This window comes from Wyeomyia smithii, chromosome 1, assembly GCF_029784165.1.
Source record: "Wyeomyia smithii strain HCP4-BCI-WySm-NY-G18 chromosome 1, ASM2978416v1, whole genome shotgun sequence".
Taxonomy (NCBI): Eukaryota; Metazoa; Arthropoda; class Insecta; order Diptera; family Culicidae; genus Wyeomyia; species Wyeomyia smithii.
The window spans coordinates 159,253,765-159,273,444 of record NC_073694.1 but is presented as its reverse complement, the minus strand read 5'-3'; the positions used below and the strand labels follow the sequence as shown (position 1 = coordinate 159,273,444).

The 19,680-nt window shown below is 37.2% G+C and overlaps 1 protein-coding gene across 1 annotated transcript; it reads left to right on the top strand.

Moving 5' to 3' along the window:
* Positions 1-1,426: 1,426 nt before the first annotated feature.
* LOC129719097 (uncharacterized) lies at positions 1,427-2,102 on the top strand. The gene is made up of 2 exons (XM_055670495.1): positions 1,427-1,582; positions 1,671-2,102. The coding sequence occupies exons 1-2, from the start codon at positions 1,567-1,569 to the stop codon at positions 2,084-2,086; spliced, it is 432 nt and encodes a 143-aa protein (XP_055526470.1). The 5' UTR covers positions 1,427-1,566; the 3' UTR covers positions 2,087-2,102.
* The last annotated feature ends 17,578 nt before the right edge of the window (positions 2,103-19,680 follow it).

Sequence of the window (19,680 nt, the reverse complement as noted above, 5' to 3'; positions counted from 1 at the left end):
TATATGAAAATCTACTGTATTATATGCCCGCCGTACTCTAATATGGAAGGATTGTAACAAACGGAACCTACAGCAATGTGTAGTACTTGAGCGAGCTTTCAAAGAAAAGTATTGAAATCATTATTCCACTTGCCCTTTTTTACCCTATATGTTCTTAAAATTATCGGAAAAACAGGCTGAAATCTGCTATAACTTTGTAAGGAAAAATCCTGGAGATATGTGGTCTTTGGCAAAAATGTGTGTTTTATGTGCCCCAAGAATTTCTCCAAAAAACATTTAAAATGTAAAATGCAACTAACAAAAGTTAAGTACAAAATACTAAATTTTGAGTAACTTCCATGTCATATATCTTCTTCTACTATATAAAAATGGAATTCCGTAACGCTTGATCTTATTGATATTATTCACTCAGTCTCTGAGGTGTACAGTAATCATCATCATTTTGAATCGTTCTGAATCAAAAATAATTAGCGGTGACATGTATGTTTTTGAACATGAAAATGTTCGCTGATGTTCAGGAAAGACATTCGAGAAAAAATAATAGGTATCTAATTACTAAAACTTGAGATATTATTCACAAAACTACGTAAAATATGCAAAATTATGACTTTCTGTGTTAAATTTGCCTCTAAATCAAAATTCAAAGCGAGGACATATGATTCTTTTTTCACTAAAATGTTTGTTAATGTTCAGGAAAGACATTTGAGGAAAAATAATTAGTATCTGATCACTAAAACTTGAGATATTATTCACAAAACTACGTAAAACATGCAAAATTGTGACTTTTTATACTTAATTCGTCTCCAAATCAAAATTCAAAGCGATGACATGTGATTCTTTTTTCATTAAAATGTTCGTTGATGTTTAAGAAAGACATTTGAGAAAAAATAATAGGCATCTAATTACTAAAACTTGAGATATTATTCACGAAGCTGCGTAAAACATGCAAAATTATGACTTTCTGTGCTAAATTTGCCTCTAAATCAAAATTTAAAGCGATGACATATGATCCTTTTTTTAATAAAATGTTGGTTAATGTTCAGGAAAGACATTTGAGAAAAAATAACAGGTTTCTGATTACTAAAACTCGAGATATTATTCACAAAACTATGTGAAACATATAAAATCATGACTTTTATGCTGAATTTGCCTCTAAATTAAAACTCGCAGCAGTGATCTGTGATTTTTACTATAATAAAATGTTCGTTGTGTTTAGGAAAAATATTTGAGGGAAAAATAATAGGTTTCTGATTATTCGAAATATAAATATTTTCCACAAAACCACATGAAAAATGCAAAACCATAACTTTTTAGGCACAATTTGTCTCTAAAATTCTGATTTAAAGCGACGACACGTGATTTTTTCAATAAAATGTTCGTTGATATGGACGTCGAGAGCAGAGTTGTAAGCATACAAAAAGCTAAATCGATACTACTGCTGAACAACTACCCGACACATTTCCTACAGCGAATACTCAAACAACGAGTCCATGCAGCGTACAATACTCTCGAAGATAGGCGGGAGACCAGAGAGAGAACTAAATATGTATCGTTACCGTATATCCCATGTCTGAGCGAGAAGGTGGGTAAAGTACTACGCAAACATAACATCATCGCGTCGCACAAACCTCGGGACCAAGTTAAGAACACTGTTTTCTCAAAACTTAAAGACAACATACCAAAAATGCAAAAAACTAACTTGGTATATAGCGTACCATGTGGAGCATGTCCAGACAAGGAATACGTGGGGCAAACTTCACAAACGCTGGAAAAGCGCCTCGCCCAACATCGATATGACGTACGGAGACAAACAACTACAACAGGCTTAGCGCAACACGCAATAGAGAACGGACACGAGTTCGATTTCTCCCGCACTCGAATACTAGAGCAGATTACCAGAGAGCAAAGCAGAATATCGGCGGAGGCTCTCCACATTAAACTGAGCGGGAACAGATCAGTGAATCTACAACGCGATGCACTGGGGTTCTCCAATACATACATTGGCATGGTTAAAAAACTCAGAGAGGTGTACGAGAACAAAAATCAACCTGCTGATCGACAACGCGCGCAAAATGAGAATGGATAGAAGTTAGAGGGATCCACACGGTGATGCACACGAAAAAAAAAATAGTTTGTAAGTCTTGTAACATTTGTGCTATTTCGAAGAATATGTGACATTATTTTAATTTGTATTTTTTTTTTTTTTCGTATAATTAAAGTTCTGAGGATGGCTGAAAAATTAGTAAGCTGAAACGTAAACTATTTAGTTGTTTTGTTTTAATAAATCTCACCGAAAAAAATCAATTGAAACCCGAAAAGATTAAAGTTACGGTGATTCGAACCCGGAGAACATATAATACATGCAAATTTTTGACTTTTTGAGTATGAGCTCAATTCGCCTGTAAATTAAATTTTTGTTTTAATAAAATGTTCGTTGTTTCTTCAACATCTGCAAATATTTTCTTGCAAAAGAATTTATGTTGTAATTTGGTGCGAGCCGAGCGGAAAAAAATTACATTTCTGATGTTTTCTCAGTTTCGTGAATAGTAACACATTACGGGATTCGAAATACTTTTTTACTTTTACCAAAACTAGATCTTGGGACATTTGGCAGGAGGAAAAGCCGTATTTCATTGGTTTAATTTTTTTTAATGTCTACGTAGTTATGTGGATTAAAACGTTAACTTCTTCTCAGACCTGTTCCTTGGACATCAACAAACATTTTCGTTATATAAAATTCACATGTTATCTCTTAAGATATGATTATAGAGGAGAACTAAGCATGAATGGTCACGCTAAATTATTCTTACTTTGATTTCTTACTTCTAAAAGTTACATAAAAAGAGGTTTTACTGTGAACGATTGACGAATATCCGGTTATCACCCGAGTGTGGTATATTCGGAACTGGGATGACCCCACATAACATTTTCCAGAATAACGACTTCTGGTTTCAGGAAAATAATCTGAAGTGGTATTTGGCCAGCCATTTCAATACTTCCGAAACTTCCGAACTCCATACGTCATTTTGAAATCCGAAATAGCGATTTCCAGTTTCTGTAAATCATCCCCAAAATATCAAAATATGCAATCCAATATGGGTATTTCCGTTCTGTGCGTTCTCAGAATGTTAAAGTACTTAAAGTGATGATGGACGTTAAATATTTTTGAAGTGAGTTGTGCTAATAATGCAATGAATTATAAAAAATGATTCCTAATTTTGAAACTTTTGATCCCGAGCATCGCCGGGAACGTTCAACTAGTACTATATAAAAATGGAATTCCGTAACGCTTGATCTTATTGATATTATGCCCTCTGTCTCTGTGGTGTACAGTAATCAACATCATTTAAAATCGTTCTAAATCAGAAAAATAAGCGGTGACATAAAGGTTTTTTAACCGGAAAATGTTCGCTGATGTTCAGGAAAGACATTTGGAGAAAAATAATTAGTATCTGATTACTACAATTTGAGATATTATTCACAAAACTTTGTGAAACATGCAAAATTATGACTTTTCAAGCTAAATTTGCCTCTGAATCGAAATTCAAAGCGATGACATGTGATTCTTTTTTCATTAAAATATTTGTTACGGTCAGGAAAAACATTCGAGGAAAAATAATTAGTATCTGATTACTAAAACTTGAGAAATTATTCACAAAACTACGTGAAACATGCAAAATTGTGAATTTTTCTACTGAATTTGCCTCCAAATCAAAATTCAAAGCGATGACATGTGATTCTTATTTCATTAAAATGTTTGTTAATGTTCAGGAAAGACATTTGAGGAAAAATAATTAGTATCTGATTACTACAATTTAAGATATCATTCACAAAACTACGTAAAACAGCAAAATTATAACTTTTCAAGCTGAATTTGCCTCTAAATCGAAATTCAAAGCGATGACACGTGATTCTTTTTTCATTAAAATATTTGTTACGTTCAGGAAAGACATTCGAGAAAAAAAAACTAGTATCTGATTACTAAAACTTGAGATATTATTCACAAAACTACGTAAAACATCAAAATTCGAAATCGAAGCGATGACATGAGATTCTTTTTTCATTAAAATGTTTGTTAATGTTCAGGAAAGACATTTGAGAAAAAATAACACGTATCTCATTGCTAAAAGTTGACATATTACTCAAAAAACTACATATGTTCGAAGCATTTTTGAAGATGACTTCCTGCATGCAAATAAACACCTTAAAATACTCTCTTTGATTTTTTTTTTTTTTTTGAAAAACATATAATACATGCAAAACTTTGACTTTTTAAGCATAAGCTCAAATCGCATCTAAGTAAGGTGACTGGCAACAAGGCCAACTGAGTGTTGTGCGCGTTATACCTCAACGTAAAATTTTAGTGAAAAAGGCAGTTTCCTGCGGAATAAAAATGAAGTAATTGGTGAAATCGCGAAGTTCCGGCTCCTCTGATATCTAGAAAAGTGAAGAAGAGCATCAACGGACCGCTCTGGGCAGGATAGGTATCGCTATATTTTCGAAGTGTTTTGTTTTTGAGGAGCACTTGAACCAGCCACAAAACTCATCGACCAAGAAGTAAAATTTGATACGCTCGCAGCGCCACCGCCGTCCGGTGGCGGGTAAACGAATTAGCTGCCATGGAAAACGTGGGCAGATTCGAATCTGTACACTAATAGCGAAGAATTTCTTTAAGAAGACGTTGGTAAGATCGTTCTGAACTGTAACTGTATTATCAAGTAATATTAAATACTAGCCACTAATGTAAATTAGTCTGGAAGTGTGAATACAATGTTATGTCCAATAGATATAATAACGTATTCATGCGGGGCTTAGTGTTTATGAAGACGATCTCGGAATATACGTGTATTAACAGGCATTCTTGAAATGGGTCGTTGGATGAACACTAGAGCTGTCACCTTTCATCTCCAGGGCTAAAAATATTTGCATCTTTGTATTATGTAATATAATAAAAAATCAAAAAAAAAATCAACTTTAAATAGAAATAGATGCAGATAGGTTTTTTCCATAAAAGCACTGCCGGCCAGTGGGAAATGAATTGTAAAAACACACACACAAAAAAGCTCAAATGACATGTGATTTCAATAAAATGTTCTTTAACATTTCCAAATATTTTTTTGTAGAAAAATCCATGTTTTGAATCAGTGCGAGCCGAGCATAAAAAATTTACATTTCTGATGTATTCGTAGATTTATAATTAGTAACACATTACGGGATTCGATTTACTTTTTTACCTTCACCCAAACTAGATCTTGTAACATTTAGCTGGAGGAAAGGTCCCATTTCATTGGTTTGAACATAGATTAAGAGGCGACTCAAGAATTGAAAGTCATTTTTCATTTTCTACATAGTTTTGTGGATTAAAGCACAATTGTTAGTTATCAGAAAACCTTCACTTCTTCTCAGACGTGTTCCTTTGACACCAACAAACATTTTCGTTTCGAAAAAAATCACAAGCATCTCTTTAGATTTCATTATAGAGGAGAAATAAGCATGAATGGTCATTCTCAATTCTTCTTACTTACTTACTTTAATTTCCTAAAAAGAGGTTTTACTGTTAACGTTTGCTAATAGCCCGAATATCACACAGTATAGGTATATTCGAAACTGGGATGACACACACAACATTTTCTGAAACGGCGGCTTCCGGCTTCAGAAAAATAACCTAAAGTGGTATTTGGCCAACCATTTCAATAATTCCGAAAGTGGAACTCCATACGTCGTTTGGAAATCCGATATGGCGACTTCCAGTTTATGTGTGTTCTGTTCTCAAAATATTGAAGTATTTAAAGTGATGATGAACGTATAAGATGTAAAATATTTTTCAAGTAAGTTGTGCTAAAGCAGTAATGAATTAAAAAAAATGATTCTAATTTAAAACCTTTGATCCCGAGCATCGCCGGGAACGTTCAACTAGTACTTCATAACTTTTTACCCAATGAATTTTGTTTGTTCAGCAAAGCTTCATATTTTAGAATTTTCTGAAACTTTACCAAATAACCAATCCTCTACCTCGTATTACAAAACAATTATTTTTATTTACTATATTTTACTATAGTAACATTTTCATGACTTTTGATAATCATAATTGTTTCGAAGACATCATTAAGCTAGGATGACGGTGGAAGGCGCTATGAACCTGAGTTCAACTTTTTGCTTTTTTTTGGAGCACTGTGCATTGGTGTTAGAAATGAAAAAGTTAACCCGGATCAACCCAATGATGCCATATAACATCATTCGACTAAGTGAATATTTCTTGACTGAAAATGAAATTTAATGACAATTCCATTATTTGGCAATATTTTTGTGAACTCCAAATAGATGCCGCTTGACAGAGAAAATGTCATCAAGTTAATTTGATTTTGTACATGGATGCAGTAGCTGTCCAAAGTTGAAAAATATGAAATATTCACGGAGAATTCCGAGCTGATATAGATTAAACCGTCACGATAACCAGGAGATGGAAAGTACCATCGTCATAATCACTGAATAAGTACAATGTAATGAACTACAATGTAAATTGTGCTGGAGGGCTGAAATCTTTAGAGTATGGCAGTAAAAACGAGCTCGAAACACTGTATTAGAGGAATTTTTTCTTCGTTTCGGTAGACGCTCGCTAACTGTCACAGAGTAGCCTTTTTGAAACCCACTTTATATCACTCAATTCCTTCTACATCGAATACCAAAGCAAACACTTGAATGGAGAAAAAAATTTGCTCCTAGTTTGTGGCAACGATGTAGGAAACGAGAATATTACATTAGCAACAATGTCAAGCATCCATCCTTCCCAACTCGGTATAGTTTTGAACGGGACAACAATGTACGGTTGAAATCTATCGGATCGGCAACGACAGCACTGAGAAGAATGAATAACAGAATAAAATGAACCGGATATAATATGCTTCCCTCAGCTCGTCGTCGATATGGGACTAAAACATCATCAGAAACCCGAAATTCCAGAGACACGGTTGGCCAAGAATTTACCCTCCCACGGGTGAAATATATGCGGGATGATCCGCCCGCTTGTGACATGTCCGGGCAGTTAATACAAACTGATCTTCTCGTTAGTATCTCCATTTACAATTTTGAGGCGCTGACATCTCTCTGAAATAGGCAAATTTGAAATGATAGTACGAATGACTGCTTTAAGTGTCTGAATCCGAATAGAACAGCTATCAGCTATCTAAACGATTACCTTCAAGATGACTCAACCACAATCCACGGAAGATTTCAAAATACAGTAATTACTCTAACATTTTACATCTACGCAACTGTTGAACACTGTGGGAATTGTATTTATAATATCCCACCGCAAAAAAACCAACAGCCTAAGTCAGCCCCTTGATTGATCTCCGACATAATGACTCTATCGTCAGCCTCGAAACCTCTAACGAACTTATAATTACCCCCTTTTGGCCCAGTAACGTCCATGATAATGACATTCAATCGAGAACTTCCTAGTTTAGTACAGTAGGTTCTGGATCTCGGAGCTGGGAAAAAGTTACCCTACCAACTCGTAAGACGTTTAAACTTCGTTGCTCCGCTAGACTATCTTCGATAGCCGACGCAAAAATTCGAGTAGAGTAAAAAATATCCGCCCCTGAATCTGTCTTGTGGTGGTACCTTTGTTCGATCCTTTATTTTTTGTGCTCTTAATTCGTTAAAGAGTGCTGACTCTCTCTTTCACAGGTTACTTGTCAGAACGGTGCTCTACTCCGAAATGCTTCGTACCCAGCCGAATTTGAATGGCGAAGACAGGATGAGAGCCAGAGAAGATGAATGAGTGATATCTATCTTCTAATACCTACAAATTATAATTCATAATTTCATTTTTCCTGATTATTGGTTTGGACCTGTTTCAATCTTTTGCGTTCGACTTTAAGGCTGGCTTACAAATGAGTTTAAAACAGAGAGAGAAAAAACACGAAAACGCCTGCACTCGGGCTTAGAATATCGGAAACTAAATCATCCTGTTGATAATTTACGGTCATTTGACCACGCCACCAACAATGTGGAACCAATTATAAAACGTTTGGAACGTGCGCCGGAATTAATTTGCCTGTTCGACAGTGTGTCCGCCGTTTTCTAGTAACTTATTGTTGCACGCCTGAAATTGAATAAGTTTTCACATGCTGGTGCCTCCACCTACCGCCACCCAGCAGCTACCAGTAGATTCAAATTTAAAGGACGGCGACGTTGGTCTCTGTTTTTCGGATCGATTGAAATTAATTATGAAACGTGCCGGCCGGCTGTTTTAGATAGGACATTTCGCAGTTAAGGTTTAATTTATAGCAGCAAAGGTCACTTGGTGTATTCAAAACCTATGGCTGAATATGCACCTATAGCAAGCAATCACAATGCAGTCTTGGAAATAATTTTATGGCAAATGTTTTTTTTTTGTTTTAAACAGGTTTTACGATTTCGAATATTTGACTAGCACAACTATAAATATTTCGTTTTCTGCTATTTTTTTAATCATGATCCAAACATGTCCACATGTCAGAGTAGTTTTTTTCCGTTGTGTTTAATTTTTTGTTTTAGGTGTTTTTTTCTGTGTGTTCAAATTAGAGAAGAAATGAAAGATAGTGGACCAAAAACTTTTTCTATTGCATGGTGGATCGAATTTGGTTTTCTACTATGAATATCCACAATACCAGTTTTCAACCATAAAGTCAATTTTATTTTTTAAAATATATCAATGATATGTTGCAATAATGTTTGTCTATTAACCACTTTTACCTCTAGATTCAAAATGCTGCTCTGCTTTTGATACTAGGAACGATCCTCCCCGAATAGGTAAACAATTTCCTCACTGCTTCCTGTATATTTACCATGAAGTATCCATCATTCAACCGCCCCTTATTCATAAGTTGTAGTTTCCATAAATTGATTTTTTTTTTTTTTTGCTCGTTATGATCACTAGAATTGAATATTACGCTCTCCTTTTGAAAAGATGGAAAACTGCGGTGTAATTCGAAAGAGTAAGCAGTAAGTACAGAAACAGAATTGCCTCAAATTGGATTTTCAGGTTCCACAAAGTATCAAACCGCGAGCAGTGCGGCGGAGCCTTGCAGCCACCTTTAACCGTCAGTACAGTCTGAATAGCATGGCGAACTGATGAGGCGAGCAAATTTACATTAATGCCCATCAGACATCATCAGCACGGCTCCATCCCATCCTCCCCCAGCAGCCCTAGCTGAATCGTATTTTCCAAACTCAAACATAGCGTACGAAAAATGGAATGGAAGAACCAAGTTCGTGAATTACTGGTATCCGGAGTTGTGAAGTTGAAATTACTACAGCCCAAACGTTCATCTTTTCATTATACTGTAACACGCTCTTTTGACCCCAGTCCCAGCGGGCAACGCGAAGTGTGTGGTAGGGGGGTGGAGAGCCGCATGCTAAAGACGTTTGCCTTACCAACTCCCGTGAGGTCCGCGTGGTCTAGCGACTTGGGCTCGAATGATTGGACTCCCCTTAATGGTAGGTCTAGGCCATCTCTTTCAGCGAGCGGAGGAGCTGCACGCAGAAAACAAACCGGGTGAGATGAAAATGGAGAAGGCTCGAATAATGATAACCCCAAATTATAACTTTCGTACTTAATGGGGTTAAACAGGGCTAGAATGTAGAATTACTCAATATTTGTATTTTGAAGTGCTAAGTTGCCCACCGAAACACATTATTAGCGGTAGCCTTCGAGTGGGGAATAGGTTTCTCCCATCGGCCGTTGATTTATTTCTTCGGTAACATTGTTCAGCGTGGACGAAATAGAGTACAACCGCATTCCGGTGAAACGCCAGAATCGATAGAAATTGTTTATCATTCCAGACCAGTAGGTTTACAATTTCTATTTTCAACGGTCTATTCATTTATTGCCACAACAACCAATCAAACTTATTGCGCTATTCTGTCAATGGTGCATTTTTTTGTGTCCGTCCCCAGAAGCCAAGCCGACTCATCAACTGAGTTGAGTCAAACACAACAAAAAAACGAAATTCGAATACGCAATCGTGGGACAGCACACTGCTACTAGAATACTAATGTTGCTGATACTTCAAAACAGTATTTTAACCTAGGCTGGAAGTGGGGTGGAGGGGGTAAGCAGTGTGCGGACGCAGGCCATTGAACAATGGTAAACCGAAGGTTAGCAGGGATGGCGAGGCGTACTACGATGATGCATCGTACTGTTGCCGATTAGACCGTCGCTACTCTCAGTAGGGAAAAAGTTTTTAATGAAATTGTAACTTTTCGATGCCAATTATCTCGATACCTAAAAATTTAGATTCAGTTGAACCAGACATTGTGATAAGTGATTCAAGCTACTTTTACTCCTAGTAACACTTACACTAAAGTCTTTTTTAGGCGGAGGACACGTAGCGCATAAAAACACGTAAATCCGCTTAAATTCCTGAATCCACGTAAAAACTTCACTTATAAAACATTCGAAATCATTTCTGCCAAATACTCTAAAAAAGACTTATTGAATGTGTTATTTGCACCTGCGAATCCAGCTTAATACCAATGAAAAATATGAAATGGTTAAATCAGATCAGCGAATACACTAAAGTCGCTGCCGCGTAAAAAAAAACGCGTAAATTCCGGAATCCGCGTAAAAAACCGCGTAAATTCCGGAATCCGCGTAAAAACCGCGTAAATTCCGGAATCCGCGTAAAAAAAACTGCGTTAATTCTGCAATCCGAGTGAAGAGAAATCGAAAACCGCGCAAAAAAACCGCGTAAATTCCGAATTCGCGTAGAAAAAACCGAAAAATTGTTTGAAACGATTGGTTTTACCGAAATGAGAGCACCCTTGTCTTTCAGCTTTTGTACATCACCTCGTTCTTTAAAAACATCCATATTGGATGACATTCGGTCATTTACAGCTAATTTTCAGGAAAAGAAGTCGTCAACTTGAATTTCAAAATAGAGTGTGAAGTCAATTCTGACCTCTGACCATCAGTCTGATACCAGGAATACCCATATTGGGTGGCATTCAGTCATTTTTGGCTGTTTTCCAGAAACCGAAAGTCACCATCCTAGAATTCAAAATGATGTCTGAGATGGATTTTTAGTGTCTGTGCATCATCACTATTACGGAAATTGGTCACTTTCAGTTGTTTTCTAGACACCGGAAGTCGATATTTTGAATTTCAAAATGACATGTGAAGATTATTTCTGGCCTCTGAGCATCTTTCCGGTTCCGAGAATAATCATTTTGGGTTGTAATCAGTCTTTTTGGGCTGTTTTCCAGAAACCTTGAGCCACCATCTTAGAATTTAAAATGGTGGCTGAGGTCGATTTTTGGCATCTGTGCATGGCTTTTTTCCAGACACCGAAAGTCGCCATCTTAGAATTGATATATGAGGTTGATTTTTGGTGTCCATTCATTGTCATGATTACGAAAACTCGCTTATTGGGTGAAGCAAAATCATTTCAAAACGCCTGGAAATACGCGAAAATTTTATCGACCATTTTTGATTTGAATGAAACTACGCACACGAATTTGGCTTAGCAAACTGAGCATTTTTCACAGATGGAGCGATTTTTTACACCCATGAGTTACATTCTAAATGGGCGTATGCCTTTTGGCATAGGTTTTATTCGAAGCATTGTAGCCCAGAAACCGTTGGTTGTATAGAAAAACTGTCTGAGAATGAGTTGTAGGGAATTAAAAATACACCATAAAAAAAATATACACTGTACAAAAAAAAATTTTTTTTGACCAAAAAAAATTAAAAATAAACATTAAATTTCAATTTAAAAAAAAAATTAAATTTTTTTTTTTTTTTGTAAAGAAACTTGATGTTCATACGCAACTTTTAAAAAAAACTCCAGGATGGAGAAATGAAAAATAATTTTTTTATGGTAGATTAATTTTTTTATAAAAATTCTAATTCAAACATTTTTCAAAATATTTGTATTCTGATGGTTTTAAAAGATGCAGAGAGTCATTTTGAATCATAAAGCTCTTGGTAGTAAACATTCTAAAGGCATTGGTTTTCGAGTTATTTCTAATTTAAGCTCGAAAATTATAATTATTTAGGAAAATACACGTTTTTCTTAATTTGTCCATGGTTCTCCAGCAAAAACCATACGTTCATTGGAATGCTTGATCAAAAATATACAATTCATTCTTTGACAACAAAGCGATTGGGCGAACGGTTCTCAAAAAAAGAGTTAAATGTTCTAAGTGATATAAATATATAAAAATCAAATATTTATTTTTGAGTTTTATTATCTTAGGAACATATTTTTTTATGACATAGATACTTTACAGAACTAGTTTCACCTTATATTTTATATACATCATAGGTAAATGATTCGTCATCTTTTGAAAACAGCTTCGTTTGTATCTTATTTTCTGAAATCGGAACAAAAGAGTAATACTTTTGTGTGGCAGCTATTATTATAATTTTTTGAAAATATTGCTTCATTCTGTTACTCCTTGTTCATATTCCTCTTATGATACCCAATTAAATGACATTTTTGATGAATTTTTATTACTTTTCTGATTAGACCAATCGTACAATTCTTTTGCGTTTGTAATGGGATGTTCATGTTCTTTAGCTAAACTTGCATTTCCTGCCATTGCATCGCATGGGCCTTTAACATGAGAAGTCGCAAAAAAATGCCACTCTGCATCGACGTTATATTTTGTTTTGAACTTGCAAAGACTTGCTCATCAGACATTAATATCGCTTTTTTCAACTCTATTGATGTTTTCAAAAAATCAATCATTTGGCAATGAACACCTGAACCGCAACAGTATCATGGTGGGGTACTTCCGATATAATGATGATATTCTTAAGTGTTCCAGATTCTGAATAGTAAACAACGAAGGGATGAATGGTGGCTTGACTATCATTCCAATAACTACACGAATCACAAATTGATAAAGACGTATTAAAATGAGCTTGACTGTTCAATATTTTAAATTTTGCAATAACGTTTTCGTTTAATTTGCGTAAGTTTGATGAGCACCGATGATCAGGAAAGGGTTTACGGCATTTGGGCTTGGTGTATTCCATTTTCACTTTATTCATCTTCACAAAATGCAAACTGTTACTAGCACATCTGGAGTAGTGCAATCGTATTTATATACGAAAACAGATATTATAGATAACCCAGTAGTTATTGGTTGCGTACTTTACAAACAGTTATTATTAGTTATCAAGTAGGTAGTGTTGCACGACAAACATATTTTTTTATAAAACATTCGGCAAGGGGGAACGTGTAGATAGGCTAAGGTTTAGCGCTTGAGTTATTTATCCAATCGTTTTGTTGTCAAAGAATGAATTGTATATTTTTGATCAAGCATTCCAATGAACGTATGGTTTTTGCTGGAGAACCATGGACGAATTAAGAAAAACGTGTATTTTCCGAAATATTAATAATTTTTCGAGCTTAAATTCAAAATAACTCGAAAACCAATGCCTTTAGAATGTTTACTACCAAGAGCTTTTTGATTCAAAATGGCTCTCTGCATCTTTTGAAATCATCAGAATACAAATATTTTGAAAAATGTTTAAATTAGAACTTATATAAAAAAAATTATCTACCATAAAAAAATTATTTTTCATTTCTCCATCCTGGAGTTTTTTTTAAAAGTTGCGTATTAACGTCAAGTTTCTTTACAAAAAAAAATTAAAAAAAAATTCAACTCTTTTTTTTTAATTGAAATTCAATGTTTATTTTTAATTTTTTTTTGGTCAAAAAAATTTTTTTTGTACAGTGTATATTTTTTTATGGTGCATTTTTAATTCTCTACAACTCATTCTCAGACAGTTTTTCTATAGAACCAACGGTTTCTGGGCTACAATGCTTCGAATAAAACCTATGCCAAAAGGCATACGCCCTTTTAGAATGTAACTCATGGGTGTAAAAAATCGCTCCATCTGTGAAAAATGCTCAGTTTGCTAAGCCAAATACGTGTGCAAAGTTTCATTCAAATCAAAAATGGTCGATATTCGACCATAGGTCATTTGGCGCGATCTTGCTCGGTGGTATTTGGTCACTTTCGGCTGTTTTCTTGAAAGCGCCAGTCGCCATCTTAACTCAAAATTGTGTCTGAGATTGAATTTTGGCTTCTGTGCATCATCACAATTTCGGAAATACCTATTTTAGGTGGTGAAAATTTTCTTATGCCTAATTTGCTTGATTAGTTCTTGAGCTGTGCTGAAATTTGTGTTTTATTTCTATTGGACCCCTCTCTTCCAAAAGAGGGAGGGGTGTCAAACCACCACACAGTGGGGCGACTCCATACAAAGGCTGGCCAAGCAAAAAAAGTGTCGATAAATGCGATAAAAACTTGGTATTTACATAATTTTGGGGCGCTGAACACGAAATTGGCATCCATTTTTTGTTTGGGGCCGTCTATAAAGCACGAAATCCAATTTTTAATATTTTTTGGTACTTTTTTCTTTTTTTATAGAATTATATGATCTTTGACAACAAGTAGTGACACCGGGCGTATATATTTTTTTTAATTAACTAAAACAACATAAGTAATACAAACTAATTACAAATTGAAAAAATCATCATCAGCATCATCATCTTTCGCTGTGATTGCTGAAATCTCCTGTTGAATTGTTTCCAGAAAATTTGAAGTTCATTGTACTTATCAGCAGGAAATATGTCTTTCGCTGCAATTTTCATTTCTTCTAGTAATTTTCGACCATTCGTTGTTTTGCTTTCGTCTCGATTAGACGCAAATTGTTTATCTCCGTTTGAGTTCGCAAAATTACAATACACGAGTTATCGTACGGGTGTTTTTTTTTTGTCGATTAGTTCTTGTGCGATAACAATAGCCTGCAGTATATCGGCAGAAACATCTTCTGCACACTGGTAGGGGCAGGCTACCCCGCCAGTGATCTGATACGCAGCTGATATATCAGCAAGAATAATTCTCCCGCACCGCTGTTACCCCGCTAGCAGCACGGACCACCATACATACGATCGAGCGAGTGGAAGTCAACTACAAGTGGCATCTACAAGGTCGCGTGTAGGATACGGCCACTGTGTCACAACACGAAGCTGTATCGTCATTGTTTGTTCTGCGGAGGTGCTCGATTGATCCTACTATCAGCCGTGAGGTCGTGACTTAGACGTTCGGTGAAGTATTCACTTTAGAATTTTTATCATTATAATTATTATTATTATTATTATTATTGTTATTATTATTATAATTATTATTATTATTGTTATTATTATTATTAATATTATTATTATTATTATTATTATTATTATTATTATTATTATTATTATTATTATTATTATTATTATTATTATTATTATTATTATTATTATTATTATTATTATTATTATTATTATTATTATTATTAGTATTATTTCTATTGTTATTATTATTAGTATTACTGTGTTTTTTATTTGATCCATTGTAGTTTGAAATATTGTTTTTAAAATTTAATATCAATGGGGAAGAAACTGAAATTTCCCCCAGCAGTTCTCCCTTACCTTCCCCTGCACCACCCCCGCTACCTAGCCCCGTACCAAGGGTACCGGAAATACGGGTAAAAGCTTACCCAGATGCCGCTAGCGGTCCCTACGTTGTTTACTTCCGGCCCATAAAAAAAACTTTGAAAATAATTCAAATAGGCAAAGACCTGGCAAAACAGTTTTCGGCCGTAACCGAGATTACGAAGGTGAGGCCGAACAAACTGCGAGTTGTCGTGAGTAGCTTGAAGCAAGCAAACGAAATTGCTAGCTACGAGCTCTTTACAAGGGAGTACCGCGTGTACATCCCTGCCAAAGACGTGGAGATCGATGGTGTGGTTACCGAAGGAAGCCTCACGGTCGATGACATTTTGCGTCACGGGGTTGGCTGCTTCAAGAACCCCCTGATTCAAGATGTAAAGATACTGGATGTCAAGCAATTGCATTCAGTATCAATCGAAGAAGGGAAGAAGAAATTCCTCCCTTCAGATTCCTTCCGTGTAACATTCGTCGGATCCGCACTGCCGAACTACATCTCTTTTGACAGGGTTCGTCTGCCTGTACGCCTGTTCGTACCGCGGGTCATGCATTGCCAAAACTGCAAGCAGTTAGGTTATACAGCCACCTACTGCTGCAACAAGGCACGCTGCAGCAAGTGCGGAGGCAATCATGCTGAGACCGCTTGCAGTGAGGATACTGAGAAGTGTCTTTACTGCGAGGGAACTCGGCATGACCTTTCGGCGTGTCCCGCGTACAAACAGCGCGAGGAAAAAATTAAGCGTTCCCTTAAGGAACGATCAAAGCGCTCTTTTGCAGAAATGCTTAAGAGGGCTGAGCCGCCCTCGACAGGAAACATCTTTTCCTTTTTGCCAACCGATGAGGGTACATCTGACGATCCCGTCGAAGGGTGTTCTTATGCCTTGCCAGAGGGATCTAGGAAGAGGAGAATGCTCAACTCTCCTAATCTTTCTCGCAAAGGTCGTAAGATAACCCCTAGCGGAATGACCAATAAGACAACACATAAAGGAAGCGGTGAAGAAAAACCGAAGCAAGTACCCCCCGGTTCTAATTTCAAATCAAACCAGGAGTACCCACCGCTTCCTGGGGCACCAAAAACCCCTCGTGCACCCATTTCTCGATTAGAAGACATAATAGAAACAGGGTTCATAAAATTCTCTGATATTGTGGACTGGATACTTTAAACATTCAACATACCAGATCCCCTTCAAAACATTCTTCTTGCCCTTCTCCCCACAGTGAAAACCTTTTTGAAGCAACTCACAGCAACTTGGCCCCTCATTTCAGCTATCGTATCTTACGTCGAAAGAGGTTAGGAATTTTATCACTGTATTACAGTGGAATTGCAGAAGTATCATCCCCAAATTCGATATATATTTTCACATTTGATAAACACATACAATTGTGATGCGTTCGCGCTCTGTGAAACTTTTCTCAATTCAAATGACCAACCTAATTTCCACGATTTCAACATCATTCGTCGAGATCGAGACTCACACGGTGGAGGGGTACTTTTAGGGATTAAAAAGTGCTATTCTTTTTTCAGAATCGACCTCCCCTCGATCTCGAACATTGAAGTTGTTGCCATTCAAACGAATATGAATGGAAATAACCTTTGCCTTGTTTCGTTTTATATTCCCCCATCCGCGCGGATTGAACAGAAGCAACTCCTTGATATAGCAGAATTGCTTCCCACACCTTTTTTGATTTTGGGAGATTTTAACTCTCACTGTTCGCTATGGGGGTCGCTGTACGACGACAACCGATCTTCTTCAATTTGTAACTTGATCGACGACTTCAATATGACACATTTGAATACTGGGGAAGCGACACGTGTACCTAATCCTCCAGCACGTGAAAGCGTGCTTGACCTATCCCTCTGCTCGACATCACTAGCGTTAGATTGCCAGTGGAAAGTAATCAACGATCCCCACGGTAGTGATCATCTTCCAATCGTTATATCAATTGCTAATGGTTCAACTCCCCCGAACCCAATCAATATTTCCTACGACCTTACGCGTAATATTGATTGGAAGCGTTATGAGTCTATTATAGCGAAATCTATCGAGACTCACGAGGAACTTCCTCCGGAGGAAGAATACGCGTTCTTAGCTGGCTTGATAATCGCCGCCGCGACTCAAGCCCAGACGAAACCGATACCCGGGGTAACGATTAGACAGCGCCCTCCCAACAAATGGTGGGACAAAGAGTGCTCTGAGCTGTACGCGCGAAGGTCCGCGGCGCAAAAGGACTACCGGGAGTACGGCACTGTCAACCTACTTCGAAAGTACGAGGCACTGGGCAGGCAGATGAAGAGCTTAGTAAAGGCGAAAAAACGCGGGTACTGGCGGCGGTTCGTAAACGCGTTGTCGAGGGAAACAGCGATGAGCACTCTTTGGGATACCGCCAGGCGCATGCGGAACCGTGACGTTTCGAATGAGAGTGAGGAGTATTCAGATCGCTGGATACTCGATTTTGCCAAAAAGGTCTGTCCGGACTCTGTACCGGAACAGAAAACCTTTCGCGACGCGTTTTTAGTAACTGCGGAAGAGCCTCCATTTTCGATGTTGGAATTTTCAATGGCTCTCCTGTCGTGCAACAATAAGGCTCCAGGGTTAGATAGAATAAAATTCAACCTGTTGAAGAATCTACCCGACTCTGCAAAAAGACGCTTGTTGAATATGTTAAACAAGTTTCGTGAGCTAAATATTGTTCCGCATGACTGGAGGGAGGTAAAAGTCATTGCTATTCGGAAACCCGTCTCTGATCACAATTCATATAGGCCGATTGCGATGCTCTCTTGCCTCCGGAAATTAATGGAGAAAATGATCCTCTTACGGTTAGACAAATGGGTCGAAACAAACGGTTTACTTTCAGATACTCAATTTGGCTTTCGCCGGGGCGAAGGGACGAACGATTGCCTAGCGTTGCTTTCTACTGAAATTCAACTCGCATTTGCTCGAAAAGAGCAAATGGCTTCTGCGTTCTTGGATATTAAGGGGGCTTTTGACTCTGTCTCTGTAGAAGTTTTAAGCGCGAAACTTCATTCGCAGGGACTTTCACCAAATTTGAATAACTTTTTGCTCAATTTGTTGTCAGAAAAGCATATGTATTTCTCACATGGCGATTCGACAACTTCCCGAATTAGTTACATGGGCCTTCCCCAGGGCTCATGTTCAAGCCCTCTCTTATATAATTTTTACGTCAATGACATCGATGAATGTCTTGCAAATTCATGCACGCTAAGGCAACTTGCAGACGATAGCGTTGTATCCATTACTGGTAGCGAGGCTAGCGATCTGCAAGGACCATTGCAAGATACCTTAGACAATTTGTCAGAATGGGCTCTTAAGCTGGGTATCGAATTCTCTCCGGAGAAAACTGAGCTGGTCGTTTTTTCTAGGAAGCATAACCCAGCTCAGCTGCAGCTCCTACTAACGGGTAAAACGATCACTCAGGGTTTAGTCGCTAAATATCTCGGGGTCTGGTTCGACTCTAAATGCACCTGGGCTTGTCATATTAGGTATCTGACACGAAAATGCCAACAGAGGATTAATTTTCTTCGTACGATTACCGGAACCTGGTGGGGTGCCCACCCGGGAGACCTTCTAAGGTTATACCAAACAACGATATTGTCAGTTCTTGAATACGGTTATTTCTGCTTTCGCTCCGCAGCGAACACGCACATTATAAAATTGGAGAGAATACAATATCGTTGTTTGCGTATTGCCTTGGGCTGCATGCAGTCGACCCATACGATGAGTCTTGAAGTGTTAGCGGGTATCCTTCCGTTGAAACATCGTTTTTGGAATCTCTCTTTCCGGTTGATAATTCGATGCACAGTTATGAACCCATTAGTAATTGAAAATTTCGAGAGGTTGGTCGACCTTCAATCTCAACCCAGATTTATGACTTTATGTTTTGACTATATGGCTCAAGATATTAATCCTTCTTCATACGATTCCTCCAATGTCGCACTTTTAGATACTTCTAATAATGCTATATTCTTCGACACCACCATGAAAGAAGACATTACTGGTATCCCGGATCAATTGCGACCCCAAGAGATCCCTAAGGTTTTTTCCAATAAGTTTAAACATGTTAGTTATGATAAAAGGTTTTACACTGACGGATCTAATCTAGATGAGTCCACTGGCTTCGGTGTTTTTCACGAAAATTTAGATAGAGACATTCTGGGAAGCGGTGATCT